The sequence below is a fragment of the Podarcis melisellensis genome (genome assembly GCF_964234715.1).
Source record: "Podarcis melisellensis genome assembly, chromosome: 18".
NCBI lineage: Eukaryota > Metazoa > Chordata > Lepidosauria > Squamata > Lacertidae > Podarcis > Podarcis melisellensis.
In genome coordinates, this window is record NC_138536.1 from 189,963 (window position 1) to 214,638 (window position 24,676).

General features: G+C 49.8%; 1 protein-coding gene across 4 annotated transcripts in view; it reads left to right on the forward strand.

Moving 5' to 3' along the window:
* Window positions 1-24,676, forward strand: part of PDE4C (phosphodiesterase 4C) — a 58,599-nt gene that overhangs the window by 30,812 nt on the left and 3,111 nt on the right. For 3 of the 4 annotated variants that reach the window (XM_081895497.1, XM_081895498.1, XM_081895499.1), the window contains 13 exons: window positions 9,226-9,417; window positions 10,335-10,371; window positions 10,735-10,808; window positions 11,130-11,182; window positions 12,940-13,052; window positions 17,482-17,575; window positions 19,609-19,799; window positions 20,214-20,312; window positions 21,007-21,171; window positions 21,805-21,904; window positions 22,822-22,976; window positions 23,298-23,420; window positions 24,129-24,311. In XM_081895497.1, the coding sequence (XP_081751623.1) occupies window positions 9,226-9,417; window positions 10,335-10,371; window positions 10,735-10,808; window positions 11,130-11,182; window positions 12,940-13,052; window positions 17,482-17,575; window positions 19,609-19,799; window positions 20,214-20,312; window positions 21,007-21,171; window positions 21,805-21,904; window positions 22,822-22,976; window positions 23,298-23,420; window positions 24,129-24,311 (1,579 nt within the window). Of the gene's footprint in view, window positions 1-3,771; window positions 4,590-9,225; window positions 9,418-10,334; window positions 10,372-10,734; window positions 10,809-11,129; window positions 11,183-12,939; window positions 13,053-17,481; window positions 17,576-19,608; window positions 19,800-20,213; window positions 20,313-21,006; window positions 21,172-21,804; window positions 21,905-22,821; window positions 22,977-23,297; window positions 23,421-24,128; window positions 24,312-24,676 lie in introns of those variants that run through there. The other variant, XM_081895500.1, reaches the window with a different exon arrangement.

Consider the following 24,676-nt stretch of genomic DNA (forward strand, 5'->3'; position numbering starts at 1 on the left):
GCTATTTATTTTGCGTTTATGTGGCTCTTTTCGTTTGTTTTTGTGACTGTGTGGAACCCAGTTCAGCTACTGATTGATTGTGTGACTGCAGTACATTGTTTATCGATTTCCTTTTGTGGATCAATGGTCTCGTTAGATAGTAAAATTTCAATTGCTGTTTTAGGGGTTGTTTTTGAAAGTCTGGAATGGATTAATTCATTTTGCATGACTTTCCATTTTGGAAAGCTTTTTGGAATGCTTTGGTTTTGGAACGGACTTCCGGAATGGATTAAGTTTGAGAACCAAGGTACCACTGTACTATGAATTTGTACATACACAGAATTCTACCTCCATAAAGTCTCTCTCTCTCTCTCTCTCTCTCTCTCACTCTCTCTCTCTCTCTCTCTCACACACACACACGCACACGCACACTAGCCTCCCAAATGCTACAAAATCTATCGCTGAGTGTGGTAGAGTTATGTTTCCACAGCCATTATTGCACGAGACGTCCAGAGCCCCAGGCAGATGCACAGAGTAGGGTCTCCCCTGGATGCCAGACCAAGGCCAGAGGCTCCCTCCTGTCCCCAACTGGAGGGAGAATTTAATATAGCTGAATTTCCTCCGGCTGTGATCTGCTCATCGGTTCACACTTTTTATTTTTGCACAGGCGAAATTATTATGGGCTCAGCCGGCCAGCCAGTGAAACGAGCTTTCCATGTTCTGCAAAAAAAGCCCAGGAGGTTTTGAAGCTAGCGAGGGATACAGGGCTGTTTAGGGCTTTCAAGGTCTGCACCAACCCTTTGAATTGTGCTTGGAAAGGTCCTGGGAGCCAATGTAGGTCTCTCAGGACTGGTGTTCTGTGTTCTCCACTCCCAGTCCCCAGTCTAGCTGCCACATTCTGGATTAGTTGTTGTTTCTGGGTCACCTTCCAAGGGAGCCCCATGGAGAGTGCATGGCAGTAGTCCAAGCAGGAGATAACCAGAGCATGTACCACTGTGGCCAGACTGTCTGAGGGCAGAGAGGGTCTCATCCTGCGTACCAGATGGAGCTCGTAGGCACCTGCCCTCTACGCAGGATTGACCTGCACCTCCATGGACAGCTGGGAGTCCAAAATGACCCCTAGGCTGCGGACCTGGTCCTTCAGGGGCACAGTTACCCCATTCAGGACCAGGGAGTCCCCCACATCCGCCCGCCCCCCAAAACAGTCCTTCTGTCATGTCAGGATTCAACCTCAATCTGTTAGCCGCCATCCATCCTCCAAGCGCCTCTGGACACAGGACCTTCACTGCCTTCAAGGGACCTAGGAGTACCGAGAGCCGGGGGACCAATCTTCACAGTTTATTGCCTCCCTCTTCTTTGGGGGTTCTGCCATTCCCTCTGGGACTTTGCAGGGCATGGGCCGTGTGAGCGATCGCCCCTTCGTTCGGCAAGCATTAATAGGCAAGAGGCTAACCCAGTTAGGGCCAGAAGGGGTGGTGATGGCTGCCATGGTGCTCTCCTCGGCCGGCTAATTCGATTTCCACCGCAGGGCAGATGTGTCGCTCGGCTTTTCTGGAAGGGAGCTCATTCATAAGGGGGCCCTTGGCGTGTGGGCAGAAGCCGTTTACTCCTGAGCAAAGTGTTATAAGAAAAAACTGCTCCTTTTCCCTTATGGGGTACCCAGGAGCCCGTCTAGAGTCCTTATGTAGGTTTTCTATCGGTAGGAGAAAATATATAACAGAAAATAACAGAGGCCAAGCAGAGAATATTGAGAAGCAAAGTGGATTGTAAACCTGATCTGTTATTTTCTCCTACCGGTAGGGAACCCACTTTAGACGGGCTCTTGGATACCCCATAAGGGAAAGGGAGCAGGGTTTTTTTTCTTATAACAGAGGTTTTTAATGTTTGATGTTTTACTGTGTTTTTAATATTCTGTTGGGAGCAACCCAGAGTGGCTGGAGAAGCCCAGCCAGATGGGTGGAGTAGAAATAAATTATCATTATTGCCAGTGCTTTTTTCTGGGGGCACGCAAGGCTACACATACCCCTAAACATTTTGTGAATCTAAGTTTGGCCTCATTGAGGGGGCAGTATTTCAATATGAGTAGGAAAATGAAAGTAGCCCTAAACATTTTTTTTAATGAAAAAAGCACTGCATTGCTTTATATTTTCTGTATGTCCCATGATTGTATTTCTTAAAAAAACAAAACCCAACCCAGTTGTATTCTGTGTTATAAATTGAGCAATGCCAGGAGCTGTTTCTTTTTGTTCTCCAATGCATAATCGATCACAAAAGCAGGGCTGCCATTATGGGTGGGGGCGAGGGGACTGAGCCCCCCCCCCAAATTCAGCCAGGTACAATATTCTGCAATTTCTCCCCCTCCTTTTTTGATAACAATTTATTGATTTTCCAAAAATAACAAAAGGGGGGGGGAGAAAAGGAAAATGTCACAAACAGATTAAACCTTGATTTTTTGGGCGGTCGACTTCCCTCCACACCCCCTCTTGGTTCCTTTATAATATACTTGTTTATGCACATCCATAAAACCTTACATACTTAATCCAATTTTGAAATCTTCTTCATCTTATTTCAAGTGACTTTTAAAAGTTATACTAATGTAAAAGTCTGTACACAAAGCTTTAAAAATATGCGCCGAGCAATTGCCCCTTTTTTGCAATAATTTGTCCTGCATAGTTCAGTAATTTATTTTGCCAATCTTCTTCTTTACCAGTTTTGGGGACGCTGCGCTGCTGCCCCCTGGTGGGGCTCAGGGGGGCGACAGCCGAACAGCACCCATCTCGACAGGGGGTCTTCTGCCCCCTCCCCATGTTAGTCCACTGGCAAGGAAACAACGGGAGAGTCAGAGAAATATTCACTAAAAGACCAGAGGCTTATCTGCTCTGCATTATATGTTTATATGACAATTGTTGTTGTTGTTGAGTCGTTTCGTCGTGTCCGCCTCTTGGTGACCCCCTGGACCAGAGCAGGCCAGGCACTCCTGTCTTCCACTGCCTCCCCCAGTTTGGTCAGACTCATGTTTGTAGCTTTGAGATACCCCTAAAGAGAACAAAAGTGTATTTCTTTATGCAACAACTGCGGCTAGAGTCTTAATTGTCAAGTATTGGAAAGGAGACCAGATCCCAACTGAGGCAGAGTGGCAAAAGAAATTGTGTGAATATGCTGAATTAGCCAAAATTAGCTCTGGAATACCTCATAAGGGAAAGGGAGCAGGGTTTTTTTCTTATAAGAAGAGCATGCAAAGATGTCCTCTATTTCCTAAATAACTCTTAGGAAAGACCTGCCTAGTCCAGCCTCATGTTTCTCGCATTGCATAACCAGATATTACATCTGGAGATTGTAGAAACTACAAGTGGAAGAGCTGGAACCTGAACTCGCTTGGTTCCCTCTTCCCTCCTCATCCCTCTTTCCTTTTGTGTCGTCTGCTTGGCCTCTGTCGTTTCCGCCTACCGATAGGGAACTCAGTTATGGACTCTAGGGGACTTGGGATTTTTTTGGGGGGGGGTTGTTTAACTGCCCCTCTCCGTTCCTGGTTTTAACACCCATGATCCTATTTTTTAAAAACCACAACCCAGTCGTATTCTGTGTTCTACATCAAGCAAAGCCCGGAGCTGTTTCTTTTCGCTTTCCAATGCATTTCTTATTAAAAAAAACAAACCCCAAACGCAGCCTGGCAAAACCACCAGGAAGTTGGGCTTGTGTTTTCCCACCGTCAGTCTCTCAACGGATGACAATGACGAGTGAGCGGCAGATATTTGGGAAGAGCAGAAGCAAAAGGTCACGGCAACTGTTTGCATTTGCCGGGGTGTGTATTCCCCCCCTCCTTTTTTGGGAGCGATCCTGACTGCCAGCGTAATTGGACCCGCCAAGGGCACCGCGATGACAGGGCAGGCTTGGCCAAACTTTGGGAGCCAGGCCCGTCACTTCTTGCCGTGTTTACTGTGACCGGTGCCAAGGCCGGATTGTGTCACCCGCACACAGGGGCTTCTACATTTTTAATAAAATGGGTTTTTCTGGACCGCCGGCTGCCAGCCTGCCCCGTTCAGAGGTGGGCTCAGAGGCCGGGCTGGTCGCACCCCCCTTTCCAGTCCCGACAGAGACAGCGATGAGGGAAACTTGGCACTTGCACTCAGGACTTGGAGCCCGGCCAAGGCGTTTGTTTAGCTTCCCAGCTGGGGGCTGGCCTCTCGGCAAAAGGATTCCTGGGACGGGACGGAGCAGAGGCGTGCTTCACACTCGGGGCCTTCCCTTCGTGCCGGGATGGCGGACCCCCTTCTTCCTCTCCGGGATCTGGGCTTCACTGAGTGCTCCCTGCGGAAAGAAGACCGATCCTCCAGGGGCTTCCGAGTGGAGGGGACTCTTCCTTGGCAAGGCCTGGGTTCGAGTCTTGTGGGGCACCGAGGGCATCTGAGTCGGCTGGCAACACTCCCCATTGCCCGAGTCGTCTGAATTTGCCGGTCAGCAGGAACGATGTTGCCCTCCTCCAAGGCACAAGGCTCCCCTGGGGGCTCCCCGGCCCCCTCGCCCCACAACTCGCCCGTCCTCTTCCGGAAGGCAATGGCCAACCCTGGCATGCGACTGCAGAGGCGCTTCACCGTGGCGCACCCGCTCTGGTAAGGGGACGCTGCGATAAGGCCCCGCGCTTCGGTCGCCTTCGAGTGGGTGGGGGGACCTTTCTCTTTTTGCATTTATTTTTTAATATCATATTGATTGAGTTTCTATTTTATATTGTTAAAGGACATTCATCTTTTCCCATGATGGTATTTGCTCAAATGAGCTGTCGACCTCCCTCCCTCCCCGCTTACAGATCACAGCATCTACACTTTCCCCCCATTTACATTATATCCATTTCTATTGTCAATTTTGAAACAAATATGTAAAAAGGTATATATCAACAACGTTACAAGTCTTCTTAAGTCCTGCTAGTGTTGTTAATTGCTTGCCATTTTCCATCGGATATTCTATAAATTTACTCCAGTCTTTTTGGAAAACTGGTTTCGGATTTTCCTGGTCAACTCTGCCAATTCTGCATATCCAATCATCTTCATCTGCCACTCTTGTATCAATGGTACCGCAAGCTGGGACAGAGCACCCAATGCGAATTTTACCCTCATGTACAAGAAGCTGGCTTCTGCACCAACCAAGAGGCATTGCGAGAGCTCAGCCTGGCAGAGGTACTTGCGGCCCCCCCAATGTCCCCGAGGGCCAAGTGGAGATGTTTTGGTGTCCACATTTGGCTAGAGGCTCTTGTCGGCACTCGCAAGGCGCCTGCAAATATTCCACCAAGCCCTCCAGCTGCCACATTCTGTATTAATTGTAGTTTCTGGGTCACCTTCCAAGGCAGCCCCATGGAGAGCGCATGGCAGTAGTCCAAGCGGGAGATAACCAGAGCATTCACCACTCTGGCCAGACAGTCTGTGGGCAGGGAGGGTCTCATCCTGCGTACCAGATGGAACTGCCCTGGACACAGAACTGACCTGCGGCTCCAGGGACAGCCGTGAATCCAAAATGACTCCCAGGCTGCACACCTGATCCTTCAGGGGCACAGTTGCCCCATTCAGGACCAGCAAGCCCCCCACCCCCGCCTGCCCCCTGTCCCCCCAAAACAGTCCTTCTGTCTTGTCAGGATTCAACCTCAATCTGTTAGCTGCCATCCATCCTCCAACTGCCTCCAGACACTCACCCAGGACCTTCCCTGGTTCTGATTGGAAAGAGAGGTAGAGCTGGGTATCGTCTGCATACTGACAAGCCCCCAGCCCAAACCCCCTGATGTAGGTTAGCTTAGCCATTGCTCCATCCTGCAGCAGTGAGTTCTGCAGTTCTCCTGGTTGGAAATGTGTCCTTTGACTTCCTTTCCTGGGTGGAGGGATGTGCAGATGGAGTGAGCAGAGGCCTCTGGTTCAAAGGGGTGCCTTTTTGCCCTGGGAGGGGTCTGTCCGTCACCACATGGCCCCCGAAAGCTTCCTTGCGAGCGGCGAAACGGCCCTCGGGGTCACCAAAGGTCACGGTGGGCCGAGGACAGGGAAGCCCCCTCCGCTGGTCATCCCTTCCCAGATGATCCCGGCCCACAATGAAGCTTTTGTGTCCCGTTTGGGTGCCAGGAGGAGAAGCGAACCAGAAGGAAAACAAGGAGCGGCGTGTTTTGGGGGAGAAAGAGATGGAGCAATTTGCTCGGTTATTTCCCCAGGCTGGTTCAAAGCTGCATTCGGCAATAAATAAAACCCCACTGGTGTTGAGGGGACACCCCGGTGGGTCCCATCGAAGGAGCCCACCCCCCTGGCCTTGTGCCCCCCACCCCACGACCCACTTCAAGACAGGCGTTGGGGAGACAATGGGGTGATTCTCTGCCCCGTCTGGGCTTGACGTGAGCCAGGGAAAGTGGCTGAAAGGGGGCCGTTTGTTCCCAGTCAGATGGGTTTTGCGGGGAGGGTGGGGGCGGCAGGGGTTGTGGGTGGGGGGGTCCTGTGGGTGCCCGGAGGAGGAAGACAAGGATGCTGTCCCCACGGAGGCACTCCTGCATCGGGTACGGCCTGGCCAGGACAAGGTAGGTGCCAGCTCTCCTTTCCGTTTCCCGGATTGTATTCAGGGATCCAGTGGCAGGGAGGTCCACAGGACCACGGCTGGATATGAGACACAGGGAGGGGAGGGCCCACCGAAAGGGGCAGGATGCTATAGCACAGTTGCTGACAAGAGCAAGAATGCCCCTGCTCAGAGGACGCCACCGGCTTGACCTTTTGCTGCCAGGCCAAGTTCAGCTGTTCCTCTTCTCTTTTAAAATAATAACATTTTCTTTTCCCATATTGAAAGCTGCTCAACAGTTCTATTCCTGTTCGACAAAACTAGCAACTTCTTCCCCCGAGTTACCCAGCCCCAACATTTATAACCTCAACGACATACAACTGCGTTTTAAGGTTTATCTAATTTCCTCTTCTCCGACACATTTCTGCTGTTTTCTGCTTTTGGGAAATAAACTTTTCTCAATAGACCACAACGGCTTTCCCCAGTGGCGTAGCATGGGGGGTGCAGGGGGGGCCGGCCGCACCGGGCGCAACATCTGGGGGTTAGGGTTAGGGGACGCAAATCCACGGGTTAGGGGGCACAAATTACTTGCCTTGCCCCGGGTGCTGACAACCCACGCTACGTCACTGGCTTTCCCAGTCTTATCTTTGAAAACGCAGAAAATAATTCCTAACGTACAAAAGTTGAAATGATAGAACAGGTTGGAATTCACTCTCCAAGTTGCTGAGTCTGTTTTCCCCTGCTTTGAGCGACAAGGAAGGAGATCCCGACTCAACGTCAGGAAGGACTTTCTGACAGTCAGAGCTGATTGGGATGGAAGGTGGTGGCCTCTTCTTCCTTGGAGGTTTTTAAGCAGAGGTCGGATTGCCATCTGTCCTGGATGCTTTAGCTGAGATTCCCTCATTGCAGGGGGGTCAGACTGGATGGTCGCTGGGGTGTCCCTTCCGACTCTACGATTCCCCTGATGTCTGTAACACCTGTGGATCTTGGCTCCCTGCCTCCTCCCTTCTCTTCCAAGTCCCTGGTGGGCCGCACGCTTTTTCTCTCACGGCGTCATGGAAATGGGCGCAGGGCCAGCAGGCGAGAGTGGCCCCGGCCGCTCCAGACACAGAGAGACAGCGGAGGCAGGCAGAGACTGCGGTGGGCAGATGGGAAGGAGGGGGCCGCCCCAACGAGAGGGATCACCGCTCCGTCCAAATATTGGGACATATGGGGCAGATTCACATGCACATATTTGTAACTAAGTCTGCCTTCAGGAATTGCAGGGGGTCTATATGCTAGCCTATGGAACTGCCTGCCACAAGACGAGAGGCGGCAGCCCCCAGCGTGGGCAGGGGGAAAGAGAGAGGCCCTCAGCGTGAGAATAGGAGCCGGTTCCTAAATTCATGAAAACTGGGCCATCTCCCGAGAGCTTCTCATCTCTAGAAACACATATATATCTGAGATGAAAGCCTAGGAAGGGATTTGTTTTGACTGGGTCAGGAGTCGGGAGCAGAGGGAGAAACATCTGGAGAACTGCAGGCTTTGCCCCCCATCCTGGCTTACGTATGTCATCTTTTGGGGGGAGAGAACAAGCTTCTTCACGTACGCAGCAGCGACCGAAAATACATGGAATCCAACCGCTCTCGCTGTCGGCAGTCGGGAACTGGCATTCGTGTTTATGCGGGAAAAGTTATGCCTTTTCTTTTTAAAAGGAAGAATTAAATTAAGCCATAGGCTAGCGCACTGCAGCAGCATCCTGCAAGACTCATTTTCTTCTTTTCTTAACATTTTATTCGTTTTCAGAAATAACAGAAATAAAAACAACAATGCAAAATCAAATCAAATCAAAATAAAATAAATTGCAAGGCCCGTTTTCAGCTCCCCAGCACTAGTCTCCCAGGGTGGTTGTGACAATTTGGGGAGAACCAGAGTCCTTTTTGTTGGGGATAATTCAGATGTCCAAAAAGGTTATTTCTATCTGCCACTACTGGGGCCTGTGTTTTGTTAGCCCAAAAATGGAAAACGAGCAAGGGCCCAATCAAAGAAGACTGGCAACTTGAGTCGGCAAAATATGTGCAGCTTGCGGACTTAACATATAGAATAAGAGAACAAGAAGAACATACGTTTAGTGAGGAGATTGGAAAACGGTTATTGAATAATATGGGGGATATTGTGCATATTTAAAAACGCTGGCAGCATTACGATAAATTCAACAGTGTAAATAAGTTTTGATGGATGCAATAATGGAATACTGAATGGTTTAGTTTTTGTGAAAATGGGCAGGGATTTATGGCATGCAAAACGAACCACAGAAAGAGAAGAAGGGAAGTTATTTTTAGGATGTTTAAATGAGTATTCTAAATTGTAAAACAGAAAATTATATATAACGTATTTTTCCATGTATAACGCATCCCCATGTATAAGACGACCCCTATTTTTCTTAACCCAAAATTAAGAAAATGCACTATCCGTGTATAAGACGACCCCTGATTTTAAACTTCGAAAATTTAGGGGAAAAGATAGTCTTATACACGGAAAAATACGGTATATATAAAATGAAAATGGGGAGATGTGTCTGTGCTGCCTGAAGCTCCTGGGATGTAGATGGAACAATAGAGAAATAGATCAAAAGTGGTGCCTCCACCGTCAGAGGCAGTCTACCTCCGAATCCCCAGTGGTGGGAAATGGCAGGGGGCGGCTGTTGCTTCTTGCGCCTGACGCCCCTCTCTCCTCTCTTTCTCCCCCCAGTTTTGACCTCGAGAATGGCTTCTCCCCGGGACGGACCCCTCTGGACGCCCAGACCCACCCCGGCCTGGGGCTGGTGCTGCAGGGGGCCACCCCCCATGGCCAGCGCCGGGAGTCCTTCCTCTACCGCTCGGACAGCGACTACGACCTCTCGCCCAAGGCCATGTCCCGCAACTCCTCGGTCGCCAGCGACATGTGAGCTTGCGCAGAGCGCTGGGCGCCAGGCGATTCAAAGGCAACGCCCTGGGGGTGTTGGCAGTGCGGTTTCCGTGAGGGAAGGTGTAGCTGTCAGTCTGGCTGGGGTGAAAAAAGCCTCCCAGGTGCCTGGGGGGCTTGGCGTTTTTGGAGAGGGTTTGGCGGGGGGAGTCCTATGGAAATTGAATTCTGCTGCGTCGTCCCCCCCCCAAAAAAAACCCCAGTATTGAGCCATAAGACTCACCCCAGGCTTTTTACATTGGTGGAGGGCAGAATGCTCAAAGCAGTGAATCTTCAGTTCCCTTGAAAGTAAAAATATAAATATAATAATAATTTATTATTTCTACCTCGCCCATCTGGCTGGGTTTCCCCAACCACTCTGGGCGGCTTCCAACAGAAGGTTAAAAATAGATTGAAACATCAATCATTAAAAACTTCCCTAAATAATAATCATAATATTCCGCTGGTGGACGACTTAACAAATTTGCAAGTCTGTTGTGGTAACTGCCATGCATCGCTCTAGATGCATTGTGGTTTTTCAATGTATCTGCGTTGCTTCTTTTATTTCTCCACTTCTGGTTCTGCATTACAATTTGAATCCCCTAGAATTTTATAGAATTGGGAGTGTTCTTCCCAAGCATCAGAACGAAGCCTGAGGACCCCCCAGCTGCTTTCCGCTTGCGGGGAAAGGGCCCAGCGCCTTCTGCGATGCCCAACGGAGGACAGGAGGCCTCAAGCTTTGCTTGTTGAGGTCCGGCAACTCATTTATCTGTTTTTAATCTGGAAAATGCCAGGAGGATTTGGTAGCCTACCTTGGAAGCGAACTCTTCCACAATGCAGCAAAAGTGCAATTAATCCGAACCAGCGCCCTCGCCTGTCCTACTTGGGATTAACAGGTTTTACCTCTTCTGTTGCAGGCATGGAGAAGACTTGATTGTCACTCCTTTTGCACAGGTAGGAATCTCTTCAGGGTTGGGGTCTGTGCTTGAGGGAATGAGAGTGGGAGGAAAGGCTAGGAATTACTAAAGGTACAGGAACCCTGTCTGTGGTTTTTTGCAATTATTAAAGGTACCCGAACCCAGATGGTTTTTGCAATTACTAAAGGTACACAAGTCCTGAAGGTGTTTGCAATTACTAAAGTACATGAGTCCTGCAGTTTTTTGCAATTGCTAAAGGTACACGAGCCCTGCAGGTTTGTGGTTTGCAATAGTTAAAGGGATTAGCCATGGCCGGCTGCATCGGCATGCATGAGGGGGAGCAAACGTTGCGTGCAGCTAATTCTGAAAGTCCTTCCTTCCTTCCTTCCACCCCCTCCAGGTCCTGGCCAGCCTACGGACGGTGCGCAGTAACTTTGCCATCTTGACCCACCTGCAGGAACGCCTCAGCAGCAAGTGAGTGAGTGAGAGAGAGAGAGCTCTGCACCGATTGAAAGTGTGAGACGGGGTAGTAATTTGGAGAAAGTACAGGCCTTTTTCTCCTGTATCTTTCTCACTGTATCTTTCCATGTATAAGACTATATTTTTGCCCAGATTTTTACAGTTTAAAATTGGGGGTCGTCTTTCGCACGGAATGTTGCAATTAATTATTTCTTAATTCTTCCGAGAAATGTTTGAAAACCAGAACACACACTTCACTCTGACAGGGACTTGATCACAATCCCCTCTGCCGCCAAATATGACACTGGGGGCTCAGATATGCACTGTCTCTTACAGGAGAGTGTCTGGAGTTCCCAACCTTCCGCCCACATCTAAAGTCAACCTGCCAGGTGAGTTCCATCTGGGCCCTGTCAATTATTTTTTTTTGGGGGGGGGGGGAAGGTGCCCACCGGGGAAATGAGAAAAAAGCCTTCTGTCGCCCTTGCACCAGAAATCCCCTTTAAGAAACCCGACAAGGATTTTTTTTGTTTTGCAATTAAGAAAGGTGCAGGGAAGCAAAATGTGGGGAAGCAGGAATAGCCAGACCCCTAAGTGTGGGACCTGAACTCCATGAATTTGCTTCATCCTCTTTGGAAGCCCCCTAGATTGACAGCCGTCATTCCCTCCTGGGGGAGCCAGTTGTATGTTATTTGTGAAGAGTATTCCCCCTTTAAAAAAAGATTTTATTCATAATTTCCCCACAAAACCAATGAAAGAAGTTGACTCACATCAGCTCACAGTTGGATCCCTGAAGACAGAATTAGTTACAAATATGTACATGTGGGTCTGCCCCATATGGGGGGATAATCCCAGTGATTCTAAGAGCTAGCAGAGCAGTTCTAGCTAGAAGTGGGTCAAATGAAGAAGGAAGTCAAAAAGAGGTGCTGCGTGACTCGTCCTTTTATTACCTGGACAGGTAAGGTCACATGCAAAAGGAAGGATGTTCCAGCCAGGAGGAACAGGAAGTTTCGACCGGCTGGACCAAACATTCCCTCGCATGCCTTCTCTAGCATTGCAAGGAATGTTGTACTTGACTGCCTCTCCTGGAACACACCCCACAATTTATACATTTTAGCTCATTTACTCGGCGTCAGGTGCAAAAGAAGGATATTCCCAGCCCCATCGGGAGACGCCAGCAGGACCTGAACCCGGGACATTCTGCATCCACAGCAGGCTCTCTAAGCACCAGGCTGTGGTCCTGTTAAATTAGGGTCGTGCGTGTTTTAAAACATGCAGAGCCTGAGGGAGGTGGCAAGGTCTGTGGCTGTCAATCAAAGCATATTGGAGATTCACTGGGTCCGTGGCAGAGGGTGGGGGGTCATATCCCGGTTCCCAGGGCCTTCCCGTCTCTTCCCTGCTCTGCACAAAGCATCTGCAGTCCGCTTACGACCCAGGAAGTTCCTTCCTCCCTCCCTCTCCTGCTTTCTTCCTCTCTCTCTTTCTCTTTTCTAATGCCACCTCTGCGGCTATAGCCTCCGATTGACGTCAGTTCTTTCATTATTCAAAAACTCTCTGCTTTTCGCTTCTTCACCCCTGCCGTCGGTCTCTGCCTCCGGGCCTGTCTCCTTCTCTCTCTCCACCATGCCACCCTGACCACCCGTTCCCTGCCTGTATTCCCCCTTGCCCTGACCTCTGGCATCGAGGAAACCCGTGAGCCGGGCAGTGTGGAAGCCACAAATGCACAAATGCACAGATACACAAGACTCAGGCCAAAGGAAGAGCTTCTGCAAACGAGGCAGATGTAGAAATGGCCGCTTGGAGAGATTTAAAAGGGGGCACCAGTTCTGAGCACCTCCTGGTAGGAGATGGGAATCTCCTGCCTGAAACCCTGGAGAGATGCTGCCTGCCTGTGTAGACAACACTGAGCTAAGTGGACCAATTATCCTCCTGTTTAAACCAGCCCTTTATTTGGACTGGCGAAATGACCGCAGTGATGGAGCAGCTGCTTTGAATGTAGAAGGTCTCACGGGGGGGGGCATCCAAGGGTCGTCCAACCCCCTGCAATGCAGGCTCAGCCCCTGGCGGCAGTGTCTCCATGCTGGGCATGTCCCCTCGAGAGCTGCTGGCGGCCAGTGCAGACAGGATTGTGCCTCTTGCCTCTCCGCAGAAGATGCATCCCAAAAGCTGGCCGTGGAGACCCTGGAGGAGCTGGACTGGTGCTTGGACCAGCTGGAGACATTGCAGACGAGGCATTCAGTCAGCGAGATGGCCTCCAACAAGGTAAGGCGCCCGGGTCAGGGTGGGACCCCCAGCCCCAAAGGGACAAGGCTCATCCTGGATGGCTGGGAGAAGAGGATGCTTGAGCAGCAGATGGGTCAGATCCAGCAACCAGCCTCGGTTTATGTTCTTTTTGCAAAGCCAGGGATGGAGAATAAAGAAAGCGTTGGGAAGCTCTCTCTCTGCCAGCTGCTCTTCTCTGGACACACACGAGAGGGAGAGGCAGAGAGCTTGTTCCCTGCAGGTGGGCAATTTAGCCTCCTCCCAAAGCCCACCTTGCCCACCCAAAGGCAGGGCTGGATTTAGGTTGGATGAGGCCCTCAGCTCCTGAAGGTAACGGGGCCCTTTTTATGTCCAGCTGTCCTTTGTCAACAGCAAATTGCCACTCTTTCTTGTGTTGAATATATGCTATATGGTCATTGATGGACCGAATAGGTATCTCAAGCCATTTGCACATCACAAATAGGAGCCGACACAACACAAAACACTGTTGCTGTCTGTAGGTTTTGTTTTATTTGTTTTTTATCTTATCTTTTGGAAATGTACATCCAGGTATTTTTCCCTTTACATTTTTCTGGGGCTGGAGCTTGTTTAGCTTCTACGTCAATCCGGCGCTGGTCAGATCCGGCAACCAGCCTCTGTTTATGTTCTTTTTGCAAAGCCAGGAGGATAAAGAAAGCGTTGGGAAGCTGTCTCTGTGCCAGCTGCTTGTCTCTGGACACACAGGGGGGGGGGAGAGAGAGCTTGTCCCCTGCGGCAGCTGAGCCCCCTCCCAATGCCCACCTTGCCCCCCAAAGGCAGCTCCGAAGTCTTGCCCGCTTCTTCCGTCCTCCTCCTTCTCCCCGTGCGCGCCTTGCAGCTGCGTCTGGGTACCACCGCGCGGTAGCAGCATCCCCAGGCTCCCGCCAGCCAATCGGGAGGCGGAACGGGCTCCTGCCCCTCTGCCCGCGGCTTCTGATTGGGCGGTCGCCGAGAGAACAGCTCACCTGGCGCATCCCTCCGGCTCGGTGATGCAGGGGGACCCCCGTCGCGAGCGCTTCCTCCTCGCTTTGCAGAGAATCCCCCTTTTCTTTCTTTCTTTTTGCGGGGCTTTTTGGGAGGGGGAGAGATTTCTTTCCTCCTCCCTTTTTTGGGGTTTGGGGGCTCAGGCCCCCAGTCCATGCAGCTCCGTGGCCTGGCTCCTGCGGGGCAGGTGGCGGAGCGCTTCGGAGGAGGAGGAGAGGAGGGTCGGCTTGCGAGCAGCAGCGCGCTGGGCAGGCGGGGGACCGGGGACGGTGCGATGCCCGACGCCAGCCCCCCAGGGTCGCTCGTGTTCCAAGACCCCATCGCCCAGGTAAGCAAGCGAAGCACAGGTGCCCCTTCCAAAGGTTGGCAAGCGAGGGGGCAGCAGCAGCAGCAGCAGCGGGGACTTCTGTTCTGCTGCAAAGGTTTGGCACGGTTTTTGTTTTTAAAGTGGGTGTGCGCCCCCCCCCCCAGCCAGGGAGGGGTGTGAATGCATGCTTGCTCTGTGAGCCTCGCCATCTTAGGATGTGTGGGTGTGTTTATTTAATTTGTTTTAAAAAATATTTTTATTGAATTTACCATTTTTATCATCGTCACAATCATTATTTCAAAAACAAAATACCTTATAAATCCTCAAACCCATCCCCCCGCCCCCAGTGACTTCCCTCAACTTCCCTTTCTGGTTTTTGGGCATATTATCTCTCCCTGCTCATTTATTATTCTTTAATTTTGTTGTTGTTGTTTAGTCGTTTAGTGGTGTCCGCCTCTTGGTGACCCCCTGGACCAGAGCACGCCAGGCCCTCCTGTCTTCCACTGCCTCCCGCAGTTTGGTCAGACTCATGCTGGTAGCTTCAAGAACACTGTCCCACCATCTCGTCCTCTGTCGTTCCCTTCTCCTTGTGCCCTCCATCTTGCCCAACATCAGGGTCTTTTCCAGAGAAGAGTCTTCTCTTCTCATGAGGTGGCCAAAGTCTTGGAGCCTCAGCTTCAGGATCTGTCCTTCCAGTGAGCACTCAGGGCTGCTTTCCTTCAGAATGGATGTGTTTGATCTTCTTGCAGTCCATGGGACTCTCCAGAGTCTCCTCCAGCACCAGAATTCAAAAGCATCCATTCTTCGGCGATCAGCCTTCTTTATGGTCCAGCTCTCACTTCCATACATCATTACTGGGAAAACCAGAGCTTGAACTATATGGGCCTTAAGTAATTCTTCTTCTTCTCTTATCATTTTAACATCCTGTTTCTCTTTCTACATTTGTTAATTGCAAGTGTTGAGTCAAACCCTGCATGTGAGTCCATTCCTTTACAATGATTCTGTAAATATGACATAAATGGATCCCAGGTGATGAGGACTGGAAGCTTGCTTTGTTTTTATGGACTAGCTTAGTGGTAGAGCAAACTGCCCTGCAGGTTGGATCCCCAATGGCACCTCCAGGTAGGGGTGGGAAAGTATTTCAAACGTCAAAAAAACAAAAGACCCTTTCAAAACCTTGCATTTGGGGAGGACGACGACACCCTAAATCTCAAAGTCTTGCTAATGCTTTTTGAGGATTTCAATATTTACCGATCTCCCTAGTGAATCCAACAGCACCCATTGTTGCAAATGCTTTAAAAACCACTAAAACTGGAATAGAAATCCATCGTTTTGCAAGCTGCCCCAAGTATGGAATCCCTCCTGCCCCCCCCTGGCCTCCACCATTTTTTCATAAAATTGTTTTGCCTTGACTCATTTCTGCATGTGCTGCAGCTGGCATCCCGTAATTGCAACTTTTATGGGTCTCCTGCAGTTCTTGGGACTTCTGAGAGACCCTCCCCACTTCGTATTCCCTGCTCGCTTTTTACGAGGAGCTGAGAGGCATTGCCATTCTCTCCCTTACACGTCACCCCAAATCTCTGAGCTACAAGTGACTCCGGGGGCCCCAGGCATTTGGAACGAAAACAGTCAGAGACTGCTGGCTTTGGGATAGATGGTTTTATTTGCTCCTCTGTACAACCTGAGCATACAGAGGACAGAGGCTCACGGCATCACGACCCCCAACAGATCTCGCTTTGGATCCAGCGGGTCTCTGTGTCTCCAGCTTCCAGCTCAACTCCCACCCAAAAACTCTGGCTCATGGTCTCCTATCTAGCAGCTAGGCAAGGGGGGCAGAGGAAAGAGCCCCACCCCTGAGCCTGGAGGGCCCCCCATGTTTAGTTGCAGCTCCTGCCACCTGACTCGCTCTTTTGGGGTGCTGATGAGGACCCTCAAATGCAGGGCCAGATTTAGGTCTGATGCGGCCCTCAGCTCCTGAAGCTAATGGGGCCCTTTCTATGTCCAGCTGTCCTTTGTCCACAACAAATTGTCACTGTTTTTTTTGTGTTGAATAGATGCTCTATGGTCATTTATGGACCTAATAGGTATCTCAGCTCTATGCACTTGTAGTTCTACAGGGAGAGGAGTTGCAGCTATCCTGGAAGATCTTTTCCTCTAGATCAGTTGTGGGGGACCTGCACCCCTTCAGAGGTTGCTGCACTCCAGCTCTCATCATCCTCAGGCAGCGTGGACTAGTGGTCGGAGTTGCATACCAACGTAGACTTGCCACGGACAAATTCAATGATATTTGGAACTGGTTTTTATAAATACCGTATTAGGTTAAGGTCTGGTTACCTAGAATAACATATTTGGGGGTGGGGCAATGTGTACATTTTTGTTGTCGCTTGTGGGTGCTATTTTCTTATCTTCTTTTGTGTCTTATCTTACTCTGTGCACTTGTAATCTTAATAATAATAATAATATTTATTTATACATACATACATACATACATACATACATACATACATACGATACATACATACATACATACATACATACATACATACATACATACCCTGCCCATCTGGCTGGGTTTCCCCAGCCACTCTGGGCTGATTCCAACAATAGATTAAAAATACATTAAAACACCAGTCATTAAAAACTTCCCTAAACAGGGAATAAAGAGAAGATACAGTGATACCTCGGTTTCCGAACGTCTCAGAAGTCGAACGTTTGAGTTTCCGAATGTTGAAAACCCGGAAACAGATGCTTCTGATTTCGAACGCACCTCAGAAGTCAAACGGCTTCCACTGAGTCCCCCCCTCCCCCGGTCTTCCAGAACAGGTTGTGTTTGAAAACCGAGGTACCACTATATATATATTTTTTAAAAGGATGGGGGAGTCAAGCCACATCTAGAATGGATCGCTGCGTCCCATCTGCCCAGAGGCATCTCGCTGCTTTCCAGAGGCCTTTCCTTTTGGGTCATGAGGACTAGAAGCAATTCTCCACGTTTGCCAGAACTCTCATCCCCTTGAAAACACGGCTCTTAACTTTCGGCTCGATGCAAATTCTCCTGCAGCAGAGGCTGCCTGTGAGTTGCTCCTTTGAATTATTGAACTATTTCCTGCTCTCTCCCCCCAGTTCAAAAGGATGCTGAATCGGGAACTGACCCACCTCTCCGAAACCAGCCGCTCCGGAAACCAAGTGTCGGAGTACATCAGCAGCACTTTCTTGGGTGAGTCCCCCAGGGCAGCGCAATGTGGAGACGGAGAAGAGAAAAAAGGGGAGCGCACTCACCTTTCTCCTTTCCTGCCTGGCCTCGGTGCTGATCATGCCCAGGTTGTGGGTTCAAGCTGCACTCTTCAGCAGCCCATTCACTCTCCAAACTCCTTTTGAGAGGCAAACTGTCCATAGCTCAGTGGTAGGGCAATTCCCAGGTTGGGCTGGGAGAGGTTCTCCTACCTGAAACCCCGAGGAGTTTCTGCCGGTCAGTGCAGATTTATGTATAAGCTAAACAAGCTATTGCTTAGGGCCCCACTCTCTTGGGGGCCCCCAAAAAAATTAAAGGAAAAAAACAACTGGATGTACATTTCCAAAATATAAGATAAAAAACAAATGAAATAAAATCTACATCCAGCAACCGTGGTTTTTGTTGTGTCATCAAGTTATGGGCCCCGCCTGCTAGCCTGCTCCCTAAAATATCACCGATTTGCTCCATCTATATATAGGGTGCCGACATTCTGCATGGACTGGTTGCAGGGCAACATGCGCAAATGGCTTGAGATACCTATTCGGTCCATCAATGACCATCTAGCACAGGAATCCCCAAACTTGGCTCTACAGATGTTTTGGGACTACAACTCCCATCACCCCTAGCTAACAGGACCAGTGGTCAGGGATAATGGGAACTGTAGTCCCAAAACATCTGGAGGACCGAGTTTGCCTATGCCTGATATAGCATATATTCAACACGAAAAACAGTGACAATTTGTTGTGGACAAAGGACAGCTGGATCCTGTTACCTTCAGGAGCTGAGGGCCTCACCAGACCTAAATCTGGCCCTGACAGGGACCAATGGTCCAACTCTGTAAAAGGTAGCTTTACTGCGTAAATTATCTAGAACCATGAGGACTAGCACCTCCAGTAACCGAGGTCCTGTTTGCGGGCTTCCCATCTGGCCGGCCACCTTTTTACATTTTGATATCCATTTTTTAAAAATTAAAACATTGGCGCTGGATTTAAAACACAGTGCAGGAAAACAAGTGTGTGTGTGTGCATGTATATATATATACACACACATATATATAGTGAGTGTTGAGCCAGAGGTTCCCTTCCTCTGTGCCTGTGCGTTTGTGACGGAGGCAAGAGTGAGAAGAAGCCTCTCCGGGGTGAGGTGGGGAGAGAGACCCCGTCTGCTCTCTGGAAACATCACTTTGGGGAGAGGACCGGCATTCCAGCACGCAGCATCTCCCGTTGCCATGGCGTCAGTAATATTATTAGCCTCCTCTGACGTCAATCCTTGCGTGCCTCGGGAATATTGGGGCGGGGGTCTCCCTCGGAACAGCGGGAGACTCGTGCGAGGGGCCGGGCAGGAGGGGGGGATATTCGACATGGGCCGCCTTTGCTATGTCCTCCAGACACGATGCTCCAGAAGAGGACCAGCCAGGGCCCTTTTTAAAGAGGGGGCTTTAAAAAGAGAAGGGGATTGGGCAAGCAGGGCTAGAATCGAGGAGGAGAACGAGAAAAGCCGGTCCTCTCTCCTTCCTCTTATCACCCCCTGTGCCAAATCACAGACTGTAAGCTCCTTGCGGCAGGGACCTGTTTTCTTTGGGCTTCGAAAAGCTTAATGCAAATCTTCGCCTTGTGGATAATTTATTGGGGGGGGGGCTGTTTGTCGCTTCTGATGAGGTTTTAGTTCATCCTGCCTGTGGAAACTGCTCTCCACACCCCAAAGACGGTTCTAGTGTGCATTGTTTCATGGTGGGCAGCCGAGAGGGTCATCCCTCTACCCCACCAGAAGTGGCACGCCCCAGAGTCAATTTACACCTGTGTTTTAATAATAATAATAATAATAATAATAATAATAATAATAATAATAATAATGTTATTATTATTTACATGACACCCATCTGGCTGGGTTTCGCCAGCCACTCGGGGCAGCTTCCAACAAAATATAAGAAATGCAATTTATTTATTTTTAAATCAGACATTTTTCTTTCAATGAATGGCATGCAGTGAATGTTATATCCACCCCCCTGCCTGTTTCAGACAAGCAGCATGAGGTGGAGATCCCAACCCTGGTCCCTAAAGAGAAGGACAAAGAGAAGAAGAACAAGAAGAAGCGGCCGATGTCACAGATCAGCGGCGTGAAGAAACTGACGCACGGGTCCAGCTTCCGCTCTGTGGCTGCCATCCCTCGCTTCGGGGTCAAGACGGAGAAGGAGGGTCTGCTGGCCAGGGTGAGGAAGAGGGCAGGTGCGGGGCTGGGGGGAAGCTGGTTCCCGGTTCCAGGAAGCTGGGTGCGGATCTGATTGTTATAAGAAAAAACACTGCTCCTTTTGGGTACCCAAGAGCCCGTCTAGAGTCCTTATGTAGCTTCCCTATCGGTAGGAGAAAATAACAGAGGCCAGCCAGAGAATATTGAGAAGCAAAGTGGCTAGTGAGCCTGATCTTTATTAACTGTTGCAACAGGGTCCTCACTCCCCACACGCAGGAGGGAGGAGGAACCCAGAACAATGGGGTGCAAGCCCTTATATAGACTCCTGAAATTGCCCGCCCTGTAGCCCAAGACCACCCCCAAATACATCAGACATACATCACAGAAAGGGGTGGTCCCCAGCAGAGCTCTGACAACCCTGCCCTCTCCTCCTTAGGAACTGGAAGACGTGAACAAGTGGGGCTTAGACGTCTTCAAGATTTCCGAGTATTCTGGCCACCGCCCTTTGACAGTCGTCATGTACAGCATCTTCCAGGTGAGAGGGGGCCCTGGGGGACGGGTGCTTGGAGTTTGATGGGGGGGGCAGTGGGGACCTGTACCAGCCAGCCTCTTCTGCACCACCCTCTCCTGTAATAATTTATTCTTTATACCCCACCCAGCTTCCAACAAAATATCAAAATACAATAATCAAATAGTAAAAGCTTCCGTAAACAGGGCTGCCTTCAGATGTCTTCTAAAAGTCAGATAGTGGTTTATTTCTTTGACATCTGATGGGGGTGAGTTCCACAGGGCGGGCGCCACTACTGTAATCGATGTGGATCATCATAAAAGATGTGGGAGGAAAGGATTCATAATAGGACCCACAAAGGGGAGGATGGAATTCCAGGAGATTCCTTGGAATCTTGTTTTGGTGATTCATGTTTGATATATCTCTGTGAAATTTTAATTTGAAAAACCAAATAAATTACGGTAATTTAAAAGGGGAGAAAAAGAAGTCCTTCCTTTCATCTGCCCCAGTTCTCCCGACATTCAGCCCACGAATGTGTGCAATTTAATTGACACCTGTCATATAACCTCTCACTTGCTAAAAAGTCTCAGACCATGGAATGAGAGGCCACAGGCTCCCTGCATAGAGACCCCATTTCGAGACCCTCACCCCGCTTTTTTAAAAGTGCTTTTTAAACGACCGACAAGTCAGGGGACCTTCTTCTGCACCCTTCGCCCCGCAGGAAAGAGACTTGCTGAAATCTTTCCAAATCCCCGCCGACACCTTCATCACCTTCATGATGACCTTGGAGGACCACTACCACGCGGACGTGGCCTACCACAACAACATCCACGCGGCCGACGTGGCCCAGTCCACCCACGTCCTGCTCTCCATGCCGGCTCTGGAGGTGAAGAGGGAATTCTGGGGAAGGCGGGGAGGGGAAGAGTTTGGGGGTCACGCAACATAACTCTGCTGGCCTTTTTAGCTTGTGGTTCGCAGTATCATAGAACTATAGTGTCGGAAGGGACCCTGTGGGTCATCCAGTCCAACCCTCTGCAATGCCGGAATCTCAGCTTAAGCATCCATAGCAGACGGCCATGCAACCTGCTGAATCTCTAGTGGCAGAGAGTTCCGCAGGACTGGGCTGATGACACTAAAGACTTGGTTGCTCATTGCTTTTCAACTTGGGGAACGGTTTATATTGCAGGCTACCCTGTGGTCCTCGGATGAAGGTGCTGTAGAAATTTAATAAATCAATACAATGAAAAAATGAGCAACAGCATTACAGCAGTTGGGCTGGTGAATGAATAGGAAGACCTTGAAGCAGGCTCCGTAGTTGATTCCCCCATCCGAAAACTGGCTGCCACATTCTGCCCCAGCCTTGCAATAATCCAGCCTTGAGGACCACAGTGGTCACTTGCCTCCTGACCGTGCCAGTGCCCAGCCTGGCTCCCCAGTTTGAGTTTTGCTCACCCCATCATTAGCTCCGTCCTCCTCACTCTCCTCCCCTTTTTGTCTCCCCTCCATCTGCTCGCTCCAGGCCGTCTTCACCGACTTGGAGATTTTGGCCGCCATCTTTGCCGCCGCCATCCACGACGTCGACCACCCCGGGGTCTCCAACCAGTTCCTGATCAACACCAGTGAGTAGGCCGGGTGTTGATGGGGGCAATTCCCATCTTTCCAGCTGTTCCCGAGAACGTCTCCTCCTGTCCTTCCTTCCTTCCTTTACCTGGGGCAGGTTTGCCCCACTTTGCACAGGACGTCCCAAAGTGAAGTGCAAAAAGCGATAACAAGGGCCTCTTGATAGTTGTGCAAATGTGTGGGGTGTGATCCAGGAGAGGCAGTCAAGTACAACATCCCTTGCAACGCTAGAGAAGACATGCGAGGGAATGTTTGGTCCAGCAGGTCGAAACTTCCTGTTCCTCCTGGCTGGAGCATCCTTCCTTTTGCATGTGACCTTACCTGTCCAGGTAACTAAAGGACGGGTCAGGCATCACCCTTCCCTCTTTTTGACTTCGTTCTTCGTTTAAGCAGCTTTTAGCTAGGACTGCTCTGCTAGCTCTCAGAAGCACTGGGATTATTCCCTCATACGGGGCAGATCCACACCTACATCTTTGTAACTAAGTCTGCCTTCAGGAATCCATCTGTGAACTGATGTGAGTCAACTTCTTTCATTAACTTTGAATAAGATTGTGGCAGCTTTATTCTTTTAAGAGGGATTCAAGGAAACTTACCAGGAACGTACAAGTCAATCTGAGACAGATTGAATTGTATGATAGTGAGAGGCTCACTCGAGCCTGCGACCCGCTATCTGCTGTGCATGTAAAAGGGGAATGTAACTCGGCTACATAAAAGAACTTGCTAGCGCAAGTTAGGAAGGATATGAATAAACAATATATCCTCTCCTGCCACCCAGAACATTCCCACAAAATGTTGGTCGGCTGCTTCAAGCCCCTATGCGGAGCTGCTCCCTTACTCTCTTTCTCAGCCACATGTATGGCCTCCTCTGATCCGGAGGCATCCCCTGTCAAACTGACCACCCTTTTTCCGTTCCTAGATTCGGAGCTGGCGCTGATGTACAACGATGCGTCGGTACTTGAGAACCACCACCTGGCCGTGGGCTTCAAGCTCCTGCAAGAGGAAAACTGCGACATCTTCCAGAACATCTCCAAAAAGCAACGGCAGTCTCTTCGCAAGATGGCCATCGACATGGTGAGGAGCTCAGGGCTTAGCTTATTTTGGAGGCTGCTGTTTTGTTTAATATTGCTTATTTTGTTCGATAGATTATAAACTGCGTGTTTATTTGTTAATCATATAATATGGCTTTTCCTTTAGTTGTGGATTTTGGCTTATTTTTTAGTTGTTGCCTTGTTCACAGTGTTTTATAGACTGCAATTCTTTCACTGCTGATTTGCTGTATTTGTGATGTTCTAATATGTTTTATCACGTTGTTATTATTTGTTGTTTGGGATTAATTTGAAGGGAAAGCGGCATAGAATAAAATCCTTTCCCTCCTGTGGTTTCTGGTCTCAGGTCCTGGCGACAGATATGTCCAAACACATGAACCTTCTGGCTGATCTGAAGACGATGGTAGAGACCAAGAAGGTCACCAGTTTAGGAGTCTTGCTTTTGGACAACTACTCTGACCGCATTCAGGTGAAACTTCTTTTGGAGGGGACAGGGGTTTGATGATCCTTCAGGGGGAGGGCAACCCCATCCAGGGCAGGAAACTGACCCATTTCTCAGACACACGAACTTGGCAGGATTCGAGCTCAGCTCACTTTTGCTCATCCTTCCTGCCACTGCACCCAATTAAATTTGTAGCTCGGCAGTATGAATCCAAGATTAAAATCAGGATATAATTTTATACAACATAATAAATCACCACAGGGGAGTCTGCTGCCCACCAGGCAGACTCCTCCATCGGTGTCATGGGCATAATAATAATAATAATAATAATAATAATAATAATAATAATAGTTTATTTATACCCCACCCATCTGGCTGGGTTTCCCCAGCCACTCTGGATAGCTTCCAACAAAAGATTAAAAATACATTAAAACATCAGTTGTTAAAAACTTCCCTAAAGAGGGCTGCCTTCAGATATCTTCTAAAAGTCAGGCCCTCTGCCTGCTTCCCTGTAACCTCACTTCTCGCAGGGGGGGAACCCCCAGAAGGCCCTTGGGAAGTGGACCCCGGTGTCCAGGGTGGAGACGCTCCTTCAGGTCTACTGGGCCGTTTAGGGCTTTCAAGGTCAGCACCAACCCTTTGAATTGTGCTCGGAAACGTCCTGGGAGTCCAATACGTCCCTCCAAATGTCCCCGAGGGTTCATGCTTGACAGCGACGCATATCTGCCGTTTCAGGTGCTGCAGAACATCGTTCACTGCGCAGACCTCAGCAACCCGACTAAACCCCTGGAGCTGTACCGCCAGTGGACGGACCGGATCATGGTGGAATTCTTCCACCAGGGAGACCGGGAGCGGGAGAAGGGCATGGAGATCAGCCCCATGTGCGACAAGCACAACGCCTCCATAGAGAAGTCCCAGGTGGGTGCGCCAAGGGGGGCTTGTCGATGGGTTGGGGGGGAGCACCCTCCAAGAAGGAGCCACACCTGGAAACGAGGGGGCTTCCTGTGGAAATACACTGTCTTTCGAGTTACAGCTTCCTCTCCCTACACAATTGTGAGTGTTTTGTGGATTTCTGATGCCGGTTGTATGTTCAAATATTTCTCGCTGTCCGCTTTCTGTGACCATTCACCAAACTTCCCGCTTGCACCTTGCAGGATTCCCTTTTGGAGGGGGCCACAAACATCTTCTGCATCTTCTGGTTTCCTAATTTATTTTATTTAATGTTTTGACCCAACCTGGACTGCTTCCCCCCCCCCTTTTCTTGTTTTAAGGAGTGGGCGACG